This window comes from Penicillium roqueforti (assembly GCF_015533775.1).
Source record: "Penicillium roqueforti strain LCP96 04111 chromosome Unknown scaffold_01, whole genome shotgun sequence".
Lineage (NCBI taxonomy): Eukaryota > Fungi > Ascomycota > Eurotiomycetes > Eurotiales > Aspergillaceae > Penicillium > Penicillium roqueforti.
Genome location: NW_024067565.1, coordinates 2,700,920 through 2,718,894, shown reverse-complemented (window position 1 = coordinate 2,718,894; position 17,975 = coordinate 2,700,920). Strand labels below are relative to the sequence as shown.

General features: G+C 39.0%; 3 protein-coding genes across 3 annotated transcripts; 1 reads left to right on the top strand and 2 right to left on the bottom strand.

The window, feature by feature from the left end:
• Positions 1-7,858: 7,858 nt before the first annotated feature.
• LCP9604111_27 (uncharacterized protein) lies at positions 7,859-9,851 on the top strand (the record flags this gene model as incomplete). Its single annotated transcript, XM_039068342.1, has 3 exons — positions 7,859-7,997; positions 8,062-9,413; positions 9,540-9,851. The coding sequence occupies 3 exons, from the start codon at positions 7,859-7,861 to the stop codon at positions 9,849-9,851; spliced, it is 1,803 nt and encodes a 600-aa protein (XP_038932575.1).
• A 2,762-nt stretch (positions 9,852-12,613) lies between these two features.
• LCP9604111_26 (DUF3712 domain-containing protein) lies at positions 12,614-14,907 on the bottom strand (the record flags this gene model as incomplete). Its single annotated transcript, XM_039068341.1, has 6 exons — positions 12,614-12,931; positions 12,984-13,105; positions 13,179-13,597; positions 13,682-13,849; positions 13,908-13,928; positions 14,900-14,907. 6 exons carry the CDS (start codon positions 14,905-14,907, stop codon positions 12,614-12,616), a joined length of 1,056 nt encoding a protein of 351 aa, XP_038932574.1.
• Positions 14,908-15,352: 445 nt separating this feature from the next.
• On the bottom strand, positions 15,353-17,628 carry LCP9604111_24 (tetratricopeptide repeat protein; the record flags this gene model as incomplete). Its single annotated transcript, XM_039068339.1, has 2 exons — positions 15,353-15,512; positions 15,566-17,628. 2 exons carry the CDS (start codon positions 17,626-17,628, stop codon positions 15,353-15,355), a joined length of 2,223 nt encoding a protein of 740 aa, XP_038932572.1.
• Between the last annotated feature and the right edge of the window lie 347 nt (positions 17,629-17,975).

The window sequence follows — 17,975 nt, the reverse complement described above, 5'->3', positions numbered from 1 at the left end:
AAGAGTATAATTAACTTTATATTTTTATAATAGTAAGGCTAGCCCTATAGTAGGTCTATCGAGCCTACTATAGGAAGCTAAACTCTCTAATCTCCTATAAAAAATAGTAAATAACAGAGGTTTAGGTCCTAGTTATAATAATAGAAATTAGGGTCCTAGCTATATAGGTAATATACTAACTCTAGCTACTTCCTTACTATTACCTAGTTTTAATATAGTATAGTTTATAGAGCTTATCGAGAAAACTATATAGATAAGCCTTTAGAATAATACTAACGCTCTTTATAGGCCTTAAGGTAACTAAGGTCCCTAGGGTAAGTAAGGTTCCTTAGGCTAATTAACTACTACCGATACCTTATAGAAAGTATCTAAAATTAGTATTTTTAATCTTTCGAAGAGTTTTAAGAATAGAATAGATATAGTCTAAAATCTTTATATCTACTCTGATATATATATATTTATAGATTATATAATAGACCTAATACTCCTAAAGTTAGAAGCTATTATCTAAGCGAATATCTATAGCTACCTATAAGGTAATATACTCTAATAGTATTTATAGGAGCTAACTATAGATAAAAAATACCTTATAAACTAGGTTCTACTCTAGGATAGATAGTTTTCTATAATAATATAATATTTTAGACCTAACTATACTAAGGCCCTTCTCTAGCTTAATAAGTATATATATAAATAGGATAATATATACTAAGGCTATACCCTAAGAGAATATATATAGGGTATATTATACCTATATAAAGCTATAGGTATAATAGATATTCTTAACTAGTTATTATAAATTTACTAGAACCTAAAGCCTATACTTTATTATAATATCCTAGAGCTAACTAAGACTACCTTATTAGTTACTTTTATAAATAGCCTTAATTACTACTATTAAGACTAGAAAGATATAATAACTAAGCGCTAGAATTAGTTAACTACTAGGTTTAGAAATAATAGGCTATAATAGGATAATTTAGCCCTATATTACTAATAAGACTAGTGCTAAGGCTACCTTTAGTACCTATATAGCTATAACTACTTACTAGCCTAAGACTATTAAGGTCTACCCTAAAGCTAGGCTAGATATAGATAATAATAGGCTCTAGTACCTTATAGCTAGATTTAGTAGACTCCTTAGTACCTATACTAAGCTATAGGAACCTAATATTAGTCCTATTAGTATTAGCCTTAGAACCTAGTATAAAGTAACTAAGGTCCCTAAACCTTTTAAAGATAATAATATCTATAGTAGGGAGTTTAAGCTTAATAGACCTAGAATAATCCTAGCTACTAATAGTCTAGCTATAATAGCTTTAGGAACTCTTAGTATACTATTTAGAATAAACCTTAGTAGGTATACTATATAGATATAGATACTAACTATTATTAGTTAAATAACTACTCTTAAGCTAATAATAATAGCCTAAAGGAGTATTAGGATAATATCCTAGTTAATAATAATAATTAATAGGATTTTAAGAATAACTTTTATATTAATAAGGACCTATATAATATAAATTTCGCTAACCCTATTAGCCTATAGGATAATAACTACTAATCTAGTTTTTAAGCTTAGGCTAATCTACTAGTATAGGTCTAGCTATATATAGTCGATAGTAAGTACTTAGTCACTTATTTATCCTATTTATAGGTTTTTAAGTTAAATACTAAGCTATATTAGTATCTTAATAGCTATAAGCCTTAAGCTACTACTACTATACTAGCTAAAGCTATTACTAATTTCGCGAATCCTACTTATTATATTATCTATTTAGCTAAATAGACTAACTATATCCTTAGCTATATATTTTAATCCTAGTGATATATAACAGCTATAGTTAGACTTAGAGGCCCTAATAAGCTAAATACTTACTACCTTAATTCTAGATATATTATAACTTTAATCGATTTAAAGCTAGTAGTATCACTTTAATATCCCTAGTATCCTATTAGCCTAATTCCTATAAGTAGGATTAGTTCCTAATACCTATCTAACCACTATATTATAATTTAAGTTTACTTCCTAAATAAAGATATAGCTATAGAGCTATAAATTAAGGCCTATATTATTAAAGACCTCTGTACCTAGCTTCTTATTAGTATAGATATTCTAGGACTAAAAGGGTTTATACTTAATTTCCTATATTCCTAAGTAATTATTAAGTCCTATAAAAACTTGACTTTTCCTATTACCCTCTATATAAAACTATACTATATAAGTAAAAGACTAGTCTATACTTCTTCTAAAATTAAGGTCTCCCTATACTAGATAGTATAGATCCCTATTATTATAAAGTTAATTTTACTAAAGGATTATAACTTTATTTTTAAGCTAGGTAATAGTAAGTTTAAGATTCTAATATAGATAGTTAATACTAGTTTTATATATATATATACTATTAATAATACTAACTAAATATAAGTTATTAGAAAGAAGGATTATATAGGCTAACTTTTAGAGCTAGACTTTATATCTACTTACTAAGTTTCTACTAAAGTAATACCTCTAGTATTATAGCCTTAAGTAGTTAAGCCCTACCTTCTATTAATTAATTAAGATATTTATAACTCTATTACTACCTATCTAGCCACTATTAATAACTTACCTTAGCTATTAGATAGACTTCCTAATAGACTTCCTAATACTATTTTTATACTAGATATATAGAAGGTCCTACTAATATCTATAACCTATACTTAGTTAAGATATCTACTAGAAATAGTACTACCTAATAGTATTATAATCTATAGAATACCTAAAATAGCTATAGTACTCTATAATATTTATAAGTAATATAATATTTAGTCTAACCCTAGTATTATAAATATCCTATAAGATAAATAGATAAGACTCCTAATAGTCCCTAGTTTAAAGCTATAGTATTTATAAGTCTATAGATAGGTAAGAGAAAGCTAATAAGTTATTAATAATATATTTAATACTCTATATACTTAAGGAAAGATATTATTTACTAAATACTAAGCTTAGGGTATAAACCCTATTTTTATTATATAGAAATAGGTTACTTATATAGATAATAAGGGTAATACTAAGCTCTAATAGGTTAGTTATACTATAGTCGATAACTACCTAATAAATAAGAACTTAGTTCTAGACCTATACCTATTACTAGGATAAGATAAGATTATTACTTTAGTAAAAGGTAAATATTTTATTATAATTATAGATATAGTAAAATTCTTCTATTAATAGTATATTTACCCTAACTATTATAGTTATTAAGCTATTATATTATACTATAGTTAAGAAGTTCTCTATATTATTACTATAGGTAATTTAAACTCTATTACTTATATATAATATTAGATAGATAATATACTCTATATATTTTAAGAATAGTATTAAACCTATATTAATAATATCTTTATAATTAGCGATATACTTAATAAGTATATTACTAAACTCTACCTACTATTTATAAAACTAGAGGAATTTAATATTACTCTAGACCTAAAGAAAGTATATATTAGGTTTCTAAGTTTAACCCTACTAGATAAGGATATTAACTCTATAGATATATTAATAACTACTAAGAAGGTAAAGGTAATAACCTTACTAGTTTTTCTATATATATAAATAGCTAGAAATATACCTTAGAATAATAGATAATCTTCGCTATTATATTAAAAGCTATATATAGAAATTAAAACCACTCTAAGTTTATAAAATAAACTTACTAAAAGGGAGCCTAATTAAAGGCCCTTAGTACTAAGTATAAAGTATATAAGCTATTCTTAATAAACCCTCCTAAGCTAAGCTTAAGAGTTTTTATCTACTTTAGACTAAGTTCTATAAACCTAAATAGCTAGTATACTATAATCTTATATACTAGCTCTATATTAATACTAATAGTTTAAAGGAAATAGGGTATAGTACTATAATCTATTATATAAAGATAACGTTTACTTATAAGGATATTTTAAAACCACTCCCTACTATAGAGATTTAACTAATTATATTCCTTAGCCGACTTCTTATAGATATAGAGAAGAATTACTAGCCTACTAAGCTTAAGGTTTCTACCTTTTACTAGACCCTCTATAAGGTATACTACTTAATAGAGATCTATCCTAATAACCTTCTAGCTATAGTATATACTAACTATAGTAGTACTATAGGTATTACTAAAGTAATAAACTTAAGTTCTATTTCTTTAGAATACTAAAATCTTTACTTAGTCTATATATCCTAGTTTATCTAATAGTTTCGCCTATATATCTTCTATAGACTAGGAAAAACTAATAAGATTATTAATACTCTTTCCTACCTACTATATATAGACCTATTAGTCCCTAATATATAAGATAATCTTAAGGATATCCTAGCGCTATATATATTTAAATAACCTATAGTAGACTAACCTATAGTATACCTCCTTATAGTATTAATACTCTAGCTAAGCGATAATACTAAAGATTATATCTTATAAGGATATTAGTTAGATACTTACTAGTTAGCTTTAATTAATATTCTAGAAAGTATTAATACCTAGTAGGATCCCTAAGTTAAGAAGTTACCCTACTACCTAGAGAATAGCTTAATTATTTTTATAAATTCTAATAGTAAGGAGAGTTTATATCTACCCTAATCTATAACTTAGGAAATTTTTAACTTAGTTTATAATAAGTAGATATACTAGGGTTTTAATAGAACTTAGTATAAGCTTTATAGTATTATATTTTATAAAAGTACTAAGTTCCTAAAGTAGTATATTAAATATTACCCTATCTATTTAGAGTATAGGATCTACTATTATTACTTATATAGTTCTTTCTAACCAATTATTATCCTACTAATACCCTTTTATACTATTACTTTAAATCTAATTATTATAATATCTATTTTAACTAATAGATATAATATAGCTATAATTATAATTAATAAGTTTACTAAGTTAATAGGAATAATACCTAATTATATAGACTAGAATAGTAAAGATTAGGTACTAGGTACTCTCTCTTTCTAATAGATAGCTAATTAGGGGATTCCTATAGTAATTATTAGTAATTATAACTCTAAGTTTATATAGGGCCTCTAGAAAGTACTTTTCGACCTTATCTATACTAAGTTATTTTTTACTACTACCTATTACCTATAAACTAATAGTTAGTTAGAATATACTAACTAAATAGCTAAAGTTACTATATAATATATAATTACTACTTACCCTAATAAAGATTAGTTAAACCTATTACCTACCCTCTAAACTATATTAAATAGCTTAATTAGTATAATAATAGGTTACTTACCTTATAAACTCTTATATAGTATCGAACTATACTATCCTTAGTCGCTTTTATACTAAGCTATAGCTCCTAATATTACTATATATATAGATACTAAGTATTCTACTACTTAGGCTACTATATATATAAAACGCTAATATAACTACTATTATAGGTAGATTTTTTTTAATATTAGTAATAAAGTCTATCTTAAGCTAGGATATAGATATAATATACTATTAAACTAAGTTTTACTAAGGTAACTATAATAGTATTATATTAGGCGTTTCAAAGTACTTAAATATATTAAGAAGCTTACTTATTATTTAAATATTCTAACTAAGTTAAGAATCTACCTAGTTATTAGTATTATATACCTAGAACCTACCCTAGATAGTAATAATCCCTAAGAGTACTAACTAGATAATAAATACTACCTAACTATAGATAAACGTTTCCCTAAAGATATTATCTATAAGGTCGACTATATTCTTATTAAGTATATTGTTAATATACCTAATCGACCCTATTATAATAGTATTAGGTATTAAATCACTAAGTATCTAATCTACTAGAAAGGCTAATTAGCTAGGGATAACTATTAGGTATAGGAAGAGGACTGTATTAGATATAATAAGGCTATTAAAGACTTTAAGGAGTATTAGGATATACCCCTAGTAAGCTCCTAAGTACTATATTTTCCTTACTTTATTTTTACTTTCCTTTTACTTTTATTACTATCTATTCTTACTACCTTATATTACTTGACTCTTACTTCTAACTCCTACTTTTACTCTAATTTAAGTTTCTAACTCTTATTTAACTATTACTTACTACTCGATACTTATTATACTGAAAAGAAAGGTACTCCTATACCTTAGTCTATTATAGGGAGTAACTAATATACTTTACCTTCTAGGATATATATTCAACGATTCCTATATAATATAATCTTATAATACCGCTTATACTAAACTAGAACTAGATAGGCTAATCTAGACCAGTGACTAGGTCCCAGTTATTATAGGCAGTAGACTATCTCTATAAGATATCGCTTAGTTACCCTTATATATAAGATATAAGTGTAATCTAAAAGGAAGGCTAGTACTACCTAACGACTATAACGTTCTACTAAGCAATAAGCTTATTTATATAGCGATAAAGGAACTATCTTAGAAGAAGTATACTAAGTTCTATACTATCTAGGATACTAACGGTAAACTATATACTAGTAGGATACTATAGGACCTTAGCCTATAAATCGACTTCTATAGTCTCCTATATATACTAATCTAGAAATATTACTATATATTCGTTAGCCTTTATATAGCTATAAAATATAGCTACCTAATAGTCCTAAAGGTAGATTTAAAGCTTAAAATCGAAAACCCAGTTTTTATAATTAGACCTATTATTTTAGGTTATCCTTTTATAAAGGATATAGTTACTAACCTAGTAGTAGTATTCTAAGCCTACTATACTAAAGAATAAGCCGAATTTCTATACCTCTATTCTATAGTATACTAATTATATAACTACTATAGTTAGTATACTATATTCTAGAAAGCTAAAATAAACTTAAAGATACTAGATATCGGCTTAGATAATTACTACTATATCACTATACTCTTATAAGGACTAAGACCTTCCTATAGTTTTTTCTAGGAATTCTCTATATAGTCTCCTTTATACTTAGTTAAAGTACTATCTTTTACTTTCTCCTAAATAGACCTAAAAAAGATAAAGATTATAGACCTAGTTTAATACTTATACTAGAATATAAATTATCTAACTTAGTCTAGTTATAGTACTTAGTAAGAATACTAGCCTACTATATAGGACTAACCTAGTAATATAATTAATATCAGCTCTTCTACTCCGTTCTCTTTACTAGATATTCCTAAACCTTAGAGCTAATTGCTAACTATATAAAGCTAACTATACTAAGCTAATACTAAGGAAAAGATCCTCTGCAATTTTATCCTTCCCTATAAAGGTATAATAGAGTATATAGACTAGGTATAGCTAGAGATTAAGGATTTAAAAAGGTTATATAAATATATAGCTAGATATCGCTAGTTATAACTCTAAGAGGCCGCTCTAATTAAGAAGACTAAAGCTATTACCGCTAGCACCCTTATAACAATCTCGAATATACTTAGCAGTTTCCCGGATATTTAGCGCTAAGCTATTAGATACTAGGAAAACCTATTCTACTACCTCTACTAACTTTAACAAAGCGCTGCTCCTAACGACTAAGCCTAACCAGGGAGCCCGTTACTACTAGGCAATAAAGAATATAGTAACCACTACGAAACTCCTCTCAAAGCGGCTACCGAGGGGCTACTGTATAACCCCAGGCGTGAATTCATACCCTTAGACATCTACACTCCGCCCCGGGCCTACGACAACTAACAGCGTTTTTCGTTTTCTTATCATTTTTTATTCTTATTTTTTATTGAAATTTCCTTTTTTTCTCAGCCGGAGGCCGAGATTTTTTGAGACCCGGCATATTGTCACAGCTTAGTCATAGTTAGCTAGTTAGCACCCCCAACAAGGGGTTCATAATATCATCATCTTCCCCACCAAGCTTACTTGCCACAGTATGACTGAGCTATTTGACCGACCGAGCTTGATGCCACCATTGATCACCCCGAGCTTTTCACCCAAAGACCATAATATCGGCACCCTCTTGGCCCATAGAATGGAAGAGCTGGGAGTTAAGGACTTCTTTGCCGTCCCAGGTACTTGCGCCAAGATTCCATATGTTTCACACCATTCAAGCTTACTAACTACTATCATTGAAAGGTGACTCAAATCTGACCCTGCTTGATCAGCTTTTGAAAAACCCAAGCCTACACCTTATTGGGTGCTGTAATGAGTTGAATGCTGGCTACGCTGCAGATAGGTACGCGCGAAGTTCCCCTACCAAAGTTGCGGTTGTGATAGTCACCTTCACGGTTGGGAGCCTATCACTGCTTAATACAATTGCAGGAGCCTATTCTGAGCGACTTAAGATCATAATTATCTCAGGCTGTCCAAGCTCAAAATTGCTGACAGAGGGGAGTCTCCTCCATCATACGACAGGTAGAGCGAGCAAGGACCAAGCACTGCGTGTATTCCAAGAGTTCACGGCTACCTCAATCCGTCTGGATTCCAGTGAATATGCTGCACTCCGCCTAGATGAAGCTCTCTCTCAGTGCATTCATAAATCACTGCCAGTCTACATTGAGATTCCCACCGATATAGTGGGGGTTGTGGGCAATGCAGCAACTCCTTTGCAGATTTCACCGCCAACATTAATTCAATCAGAGGCCGTCGATGAAATTATATCCCCACTGATTGCCACCTGGAATGCAGCGCACCGGCCGATTTTGATCATTGGTGCTCTGGCACGCTTCTTCCTCTCGACAGAAGCTCTGATAGCATTTGCTGAAAAGCTGGGTTGCGCCGTCTTCTGCCAGCCGGATGCCAAATCAACGCTACCAGAGTCACACCCTCAGTTTGTGGGCACATTTTGGGCCATTGCTTCCAAGCCCGAATGTAGAGATATTGTGATGGACGCTGACCTCTGGGTGGTAGTTGGAGGCCGTTGGTCTGATTTGCACACGGTGGGAGGTCTCAATATCAAAGAGGAGCGCCGACGTATGATTAATATCCAGGAAACATCTATACGAATGCCGTATGGTCGATTGTTTCAAGATTTATGCCTAGCCAATGTTCTTGGCGCTTTTCTGCGGTCCTCAATTCTCCCCAAAAGAGAAACACTTCTTTCATCCCAATGGAAGTCGCGTGAACAGACCAGAGTCAACAGTCCTGTACTTGGCGAAGCTCTCACAGTGCGTGGGATCGTGGATGTTATCCAACAGCTAATTACAAGCAAAGACACCTTGATAGCTGATACGGGGGATGCTTGGTTCAATGCCGCCGATATTTCGCTCCCCATGGGGGCGAACTTTCAAATTCAGCTAGTTTATGCGTCTCTGGGATGGAGCCTACCTGCTGCGCTTGGCTGCCAACTAGCTCGCCCCGATGGGCGAACAATCCTCATGATTGGTGATGGCGCTTTTCAAATGACTGCTCAAGAGCTAAGTACTGCCATCCGAAGTAGAGCCAACATGATAGTCTTCATCTTCAACAATCTGGGTTATCAGATCGAGGTAAGTTCTTACTGTTCATTCTAAGGCCACATATCCTGCTTCAAGGTCCCTCTTTTTTCCTCTCCATCTTTGAATTAAGCAAGACTCCTTTGCTAATATTTTTCCATCCTCCTTGCCATATTCTAGTCTGCAATTCATGATGGACCGTATAATTACATCGCCAATTGGAACTATGCCAAATTCGCTTCCGCCATGTGTACACCCAAGCATACAAGAACATGCAACGACCCGTTCGCATCTCAATTGGACAAAGACCGGGGTCTTAATCCGGCATTTTTCTCGATGCAAATCAAAACACAAGCCGATCTGCTATCAGCCTTAGATCGGATCAATTTGGAGCCATGGAAACTAGCCCTCTTGGAGTGCTGCATTCAGCCCGGCGATGTCAGTGTTGGTCTACGGCAGCTTGCAGGTGCACTCTCTGAAACAGTCCAGTGAAGTGATCAATTTAACTAGATTCGATCTCATACCTCAAATCAATTCACGAGTTTCATTGAACATTCATATCGGTTCGTATACAAAATCGCGCTGATTATACCCATACCCAAAAGTAGTGCGACCGTAATTTGAAGATAATGACGTGATATTCCTGTTGTCAAGAAGTATGGATTCTTGTTGGAAATGGCCGGGGTACCTGGGGGTCTCAATAGGTTCAGGAGCACGGACAGAAATTTGTGGTGGCATTTGTTGAGGTTCTTGTTAGCTCAATCTTTCGTGGGTGAAGGGCGTTGGAATAGATTATCAGGAATGATACAATACTAGGAATGTAATGCACAGTTAGCATAATACAGGGGTATCTAGCATATGCTTCAACTGGTGGTGAGAGTGGTCATATTATAATGTGAGGGCTTATCCCATCTGTGGGACCCCTGATCATGTCCATCGGTTTTATCATCAACGACCACCCAATCTTGAGGACTCCAGGTAGGTACACCAGTCAGTCGGCATAATTCGGCAGCTGCCCGTTGTCTTAATCAAGATGGTGACCCTGGACTAGTCTCGGATCAGGGTGCATTATACGAGTATCTTACAATATTATGTGGTTTTCCTTTCCCTTTAGGGATTATACCACCCATATTTTGATAGGAAAGTGGTGAAGCTATCTAGTTCTTGCCCAGTAATACAATCTGAAGCTCTCACTCTCTGTGTATATTCTTTAATTCTTTGTTGAAAGGTCAACTGTCTCTTACGAAACGCCTCATGAAGAGATAATGATTTTAGACACTATCAAGCTCTGACATGCAATACTATAATATGCCTCCTGTGGCTTGTCTCCAAAGGTTAACCCATGCTGGTACTGCATCCAGGGCGTATAGTTGCGGAGCGAAGCGAAGCAACTATAAATCACAAGGTCGTACATACGTGCGTGTCACGTGGCCAATTCTCCCCTAGCGGTGAAAAAAATAGCGTTTTAATGAAACATCATGTGACCAGGTAAAATCACGTGGCCAAGTTTCTCCTAAGGGGCTGAATTCTGACAAAAGCAGGGGAGTTGATCTGGCCGAGGGGTCGCTGTGAAGCCAATAAGCCAGTAAGAGGGGCTCTGTGCAGCATTAGAAGTTAGAACAGTCGCGCCGGCGAGATCACTCGTATATAGTGTCGAGAAACAGATTCGAGTACTGCGGCTTACCGTCTTCAGGTAGAACTATGAGAGACAGTCTTGAATATGCAGGCTGCCATGAAATACCTATATTTCCACGGACAACTACATATCCCCTGACTTACCTCTGTTTCAGGTTGCTCACGTGGAAGAAAAACCCCATGTAAGACAATCCCATGGTTGCCTGGTTTCCTGCCCTTGCCATATAAATACCATCTCTCTGGATTTTACTTCTTCATCTCTCACATTGTCTTTCCCACTCTTGCATTGGCCATGATAACTTCCACTTCCAAACCTGGCTTCCCAACTTCCACTTGAAGCCACAGCGAGCTGTCCCTGCTGGAATTCAAGGATGACAATCATCTACTACTGCCACCACCTTGGCAAGCTATATCAATTAAACTACACCGGTGGACAGATGGATGCTAACTGATAGAGGACCGACAGCACAATACAGGATTCTAAAAGAAAACAGTCGTCGACCTCCCACCTTGAACAACACTTCACTATACCATACCCTCGGGCTATACCTGATACAGCCCTGGCCCGAAAGGGAGGTTGGAGGTAAAACTACCATTCGAAAAGCAAAACACAAGGATAATAGTGACCAGCTCGTGCAAAAGGAAACTTAGCAAGAAAGCCAAGCATAATAAATATGTGCACCTGATTTATTCAAGATTTGGAAAGTCTAGTTTCTGAGATCTATCAGAGGATTGGACTTTCTGCAACTTTAACATTCAAGTTTTCATGGCTATTCTAGTTGGCTGTCTTGCTAGGAATTCCATTGAATTGGGCAAGCTGAGCACTATTTTTCTTGTCTATTGCATTTCAAATAGTAGGTTTACCTCCACAATTCCTTTCGGGATTGTACACAGGATAATAGCCCGCAGTATGGGCAACGCCGTCCCTCTCTTGATGACCGCTGAACCACAGAAGTGGTTATAATTATCCCATTTCCGGGGTTGCAGAAAATCTCAGCTTCCCATTACCCAAACGGAGCCTTCATGCAAACTCTATCACGTGCAGTGTCCCAAAATCCCTCGAGGGGATGGGGGACAGATATCTAGCAGTTTCTGCAGGCTGGTTTGTAGGATATGTTCTATTTCCGACTAATCAGACAACCGCACATGTCAACTGATAGGAGACCAGGGTGACTGGAGAGTCATGCGGCTTCCGTTTCTTTTCTTCCTGGTCATTCTTATTCTTTTGTTGGCTACTAGATTACTTCATTCTGTTTCACAGAGACACCCTTGATTACTCGAAGTCGAGAATTGGAAATACGATGGGTCTTTTTATACTGAACAAGCTAGAGCGGGATATTTCGTTACTGAAAGAACAGTCAGTCAATTTACGTCGGCTAATCCTTGATGAGTCGTCGGGTGATCCAAAAAATTTCAAGCACTATATCCCTCACTCTGGACATCTTATTAAGTAACAACCCAGATACTGATAACAAAAAAAGGGTATTAAATATACACAAACGTGAACAAACCTCCAAACAGCACAGACCAACCACCGAATCTGTTAACGGTCACGGTAGTGCAATATAGAAAGTAGAACGTAGGACATAAACCATGAGCATTAACAGAAATAGTATACATCACAGCGTAAGATTAATGCCCGCCGCCTTCAGCGCACTCAGAACATCCAACTTAATCGACAGAGTATTCGCAGCCAGCGCCTTGGTGAAGTACGGCAGGTCCTTGCCGTTATACGATGTCTCATTTCCGGTGATTTCGAAGGGCAGGATGCCGTCTTTGTAGGGATTCGACTTTGATGTGAGCAGGGTGATGATGGCGCCTTGATCGACCTTGCCGAGCATCGGCACGCTGTTGTTGCCTGGTTTGAGGACGAGGTTGTTTAGGTAGGTTGTTCCCACTGATTTTCCGTCTAGCTGGAGGTCTAGGGTTACGTTGCCCTACTTTGGGTTAGTGTCGTAGAATGTGATGCATGGAAAGAGGAGTAATTACCATTGGAATGGTCATGACCGAGGCATTGGGGATGATCACGGTGCCGTTCATCCCGTATCCGTTCACTGGTGGGAACATGATGAAGAACTCGGCCACATTGAAGCCCTTGAGTTTGTTCAAACCTGTTTCATCGAGTTAGTAACCATACTCTTCTCTTCTTCTCCTAGATTCACGAAACCAGGAACAATAACATACCCTTCATAACAACAGTCTTGTTATAATCAACCGTCGTCTTAGGCAAACCACCCTGCTTCAACCCCGGCCTTCCATAGATATTCAACGAAACCTCCTCATTCAACATAACGGCAGTAGTATAATCCGCGAACGCATCGGTATCCGTCAGATCAACCCTCTGCTCGAAGTGGATTTCCGCTCCGTCCTTCGACTGCACAGCGGGGACAGTAACATAAGCAAACGGAGCCGCCGCACCGGCCAGCGAGACCGACGAATTGAAAGCGTAGATCTGGGGATGGTAGGAGCTTTTCGAGCCGAGGACTTGTCTCTGCTCCAGGTAGAAGGAGTCGGGTGTTGGGTCGCTGAGGATCATCTCTGTGATGGCGAGGGTCGAGTCGTTGACGGCGTCTTGTGCGATCTTGGGGTAGGCGACGTAGACGCTAGACGGTGCAGTAGTATGTGAGTGGGATGTTTCTTGTCCGGGCCGTCATGCCGGTTAAGAATGTCAGGAAGAGTGGACTTACACCGGTAGTAGGATAATCAGGAAACAAGCGATGAATATAATCAGGTGCACCCACCACCATTTCTTGAAATGGGCGACGAGGCGCGCGCCGAAGCTCTTCTTCGTTGGCGTCGGGGTTACGCTGGCTTCCTGCTCGACGAACGAGGGCTTTGTAGTCGACATCTTGTTACTGTGATTTTTGTATTAGGGATTGTAACTGTAAGAGTCTACGCAAGACATGTACAAACCGAGTCGAGTCGAACAAACACCTATAAAAAGAGAGAAGAGCTTCGAAGCGAGGGGGAAAAAAGAATGAAAACCAATGAGAGTGATACAAGCACCCCTGAAAGAGCGTGGGTAGTATTCCGTACTTTATAATAAAAGACTGAGACCTAAAATGAAGAACTAACAGGGTATATTCTAGCGTCACATGTTATAGACCTGGAAAAAGCCACCAAATGCAATTCGAAAAAGAAAGGGGAAATATGATGCATGTCAGTAAGATAGAGTCTTCTTCTGGTTTTCTTTTATTTTGCCCTGTTTTGTAATTTCTCCAATTGTATATGGAGAGGAGAAGAGAAGTTCAGGTGGCACTTTAGCGGGGAACTCCAGATTTCCGGGAAGACGCGATCAAGATGTTTAGGATCAGGTTACGAGTGTCTAATCATCACCACATGAAAGACAAGAGCCGAGGTGGACTAAAATACCAAGAGCAATTCCAGGACGCGTGCTCTGTCCTACCGGGGCGTTTCCTAAGTGTCGTGGGAGATTAAGACTTTTCAGAAATACTCATCTAGAGTACCGTTACACTAGATTATTGAATGAGCAAGACCCTCATTGGTGGACGGCGACACTAGCAGCAACATAGCGTGCTGCCAAGGGAGGCGACCCTGGATGCAAGGAGTGTGCCCCCCGTATTCACAGGTTTAGACGGAGAGAAAAGCCGATCTAGTCCAGTCAGAACCCCCGCTAATCCACAATAATCCGCGCTAAACATAACCCCAAGGACGCCAGTGTGTTTTAGGGTGTCAAAGCCCGGAGAAGAGGCCGATCTAGACACTTTTGAGTCAATGCTCCGAGACAAAAGCCGGGGAACAATGCGGGGGGTCAGGTGCTGAGACCCTGTTACTTGCTTTATATACTGAAAAATTGGAGAAGATCAAGTAAATGCTCCTAGGAAGTCCAAAAGATACAGATCAACGCTGTCTTGATTCTGTCATGAGTTCATGAGTCGCCACACTGAGGCATTCAGCAAAATAAGAGAACAAATATGACAAACAAAATTGTCCAGGGGGTCATACCCAAGAAATATGACCAAGAAGAGAATTGGTAAGAGAAGGTGCCATGAAAATAGAGAGACAAAAATGGCAAATGATGGGAGGAAACGAAAAAGGGTATACACGGAGAAGTGAAGTATTAAGCCTGCGAGACATGTGGACCAGACTCGGTCCATGCTCGATAACAGCTGCCCAGGCGGCTAAGAAAGGATGAAAATGCAAATGTGAAAAGAAAAGGAAAAGTTTGAACATGAGAAAGTGAAGGAATGTAAGTCGAAGAATCGACTATAAAAAGCAAAAAAATCAAAGATCAGCTCAGAACGCTCCAAACATAATGCAAAATGCAAAATGGATGGTACTTCGATAACTCCAGAACGCGTCGAGATAAAAGGAATGTGAATAGAACAAAAGACAGTCTATGCCTCTGATATGTTGGACTTCTTGCGTTGGAAGATACTGCGAGTGCGGGACTTGCTGCGTGGCTTATTGTCCTTCTCTCCGCTGGCATTTCGGCCACGGGAGCGTCCACTGGGGGCGCGTCCATTGGACTCCTCGTTGTATTTGTCCTTGTAGATCCTTTATACTTGTTAATGACGTCGATCGGGATGTAAATATCAGGAAGAACGTACCAGCTGTTTCCAACCATGCTCATACCCTTGGACTCAGCCTGGCGGTAAAAGCGTGCCGCCTTCTTCATATCCTTTTTACAGCCAACACCCTCCGCGTAGCAGAATCCAGCTTCGGCCATAGCATCAACGTCACCCCATTGACCAGCGATCTCGAAGCAGCGCAGAGCATAAGCCTTGTCCTGCTTGATACCCCAACCATTCAAGTAGCTGACGCCTAGTTCATATATGCTCAGAGCAAATTGAACCCGGTTAGCCTTTTGCAATTCCTTCGCCTTGGATGCACCGGGAGCGTCCGGATCGGCCAACATATCCAATCCGACAGAATCCACAGCTTTGCGTAACCATCGTACCCCCTCCTTCTCATTGGATCGCATGCCCCAGCCGTGTCGACAGGCTAGCGCATAAAGCAGCATTCCCGTCGGATGGTCCTGCTTCGCGGCAATCCGCAGATGATACGTCGACTCACTCAGAGATCCTCGCTCGTGGCATTCAATACCCTTGGCCACGTGCTCGTCGGCTGTAAGGCCGGAAGCCGAGACCTGGGCGGTGGGGGCTTGGGGTCGCACTGTGCTAGCCGAATCCGCAGAAGAGACAGTTTCATCCCTGTCATTGTTCGTTGGTCGGGTGCTCTCAGCAGAGGGCCGTAATACCGGCTCCACTGGTGAGTCGGGAACAGGCCGAGACTTGAGAGTCTGAGGTTGAAGTTGAGGTTGGGGCTGGCGCTGAGGGTGAGGCGGGGATTGAGGTGGAGATTGAGGCTTGGAAGCTGGGACTTCGTGCATCGAGTGAGGCTTGGGCGAGTGCTCTAATTGGCGAGGGGGCGTAGGGGATGGCGTCCGTGCCAAACGTATTGGCTCCTCCGAATGCCGGGGAGGCGTTTTCTCAAATATGGGCTCTTCCCACTCGAAATGAGGTGTTTGCAAGCCTGCAAAGACCACGGAATCCCGTGAAAGGAAGCGTCCGCGCGGAAGCGCATACTTGGTGTACATATAAGACGACATGGCGGACGACGGCTCGCCGTCCATGGCTTCCACTGCAGCAGCATCTTCGGTCGAGAGCTGCAAGAGAAGCGGAGTCGGCTTGCCGCGACGGGTCATATGGTTCGATTCCGAGGCAAGGATCGGTTCAGTAGGCGTCGAAGATCCAGGAGCAGACAAGGTCGTACTTGATCGACTCAGCGGTCGAGAGAAATTAAAAGAAGGGCGGGGTAGGTGGTTCGTTCCCGTTCCTGATGTTTCCGAGCTCAAGGACGGCGATCGAGGGTGTGGTCGTGCAGGGAATGTCGACATGGGAGAATACGGCAATGACACAGCACTTCCATCGGACAGCTTGCGAGGTTTGGAGAACGTCGACCCACCATTGGAGCTGCTATATTCATCATCAGAACTCTCATGGTGTGTAACCTTGGCACTGCTGGATGGACGCGTCCGCGGTGACACTGGTGGTGCCAAGGTACGTGGGATGTGCAGTCGCGAAGTTGATGAGTCGATCGATGAACCTTGCGGATCCGCAACCGCCACAACAACGGGCGCACCCTCCGCTCCACTCGGACGTGACGTGAAATCCTCTGGTGACTCGGTGCGCGGTATTTCATGCGCTTCCCCACTAATATTAGGCGTCGCTGTCCGCGGCGTCACATTATCATTATCCTCGTAAAAGCTAGCCTCGGTGGTAGCATTGGAGATGGAGCTGAATCGAGGATGTTCGGATATAGGGCGGTGCTTGGGCTCTTCATACTCTGGGAGTCCCTTCTGCGTAGGTTTCCGGGTCAGTTCGGTGCGGGTGCGGGGATCAACCGACGACTTGGAGCGGTAGAAGCCCGGCCGGCCTTGCGAAAGCGATCGAGCTACACTCGCCGGTGGCAGCCGACTCATACGGCGGTCTCCCCGTCGAGACTCATCGAGTTGTCGGGCGAGAAATCGACTCTGAGCGGCGAATGCGTCGAGGGGGGAAAGTGCGGGAGGAACTTCGCCGTCAAAATGCGCCACCCGTGGGGAGCCACTCCGCAGGGTATTATCGTGGGAGTTGGAGCGATATTCGCCCAGTTTTCCTCGCATATCCATGATGGGTATATGAATATCTAATAGTCGGCTAGTGAATCATGTATCCCGATTCGGTTGGATTCGAGATTTGCGCCGGAAGCATCGAAGTAGTCTAGAAGAGTGTCTGAAGAAAGGTCGGGGTTGCGGATAACACACAAAGGGGGTTCGGGCGGGGGAGGCGATAGAATAGAGCCAAAGGAATGACAGCCCTACAGACAGAATCGAAGCCAAATGAAAGATCAGGGCATTGGGGGAGAGGTATAGAGAGGGGAGAAAGGAGAAAGGAGAAAAATGAAGGGCGGACGATCACAATTGCCAAACCTTGGGAGGGTAGGATGACAAGTAGTAAATAGACGCGCCCCGTGCAC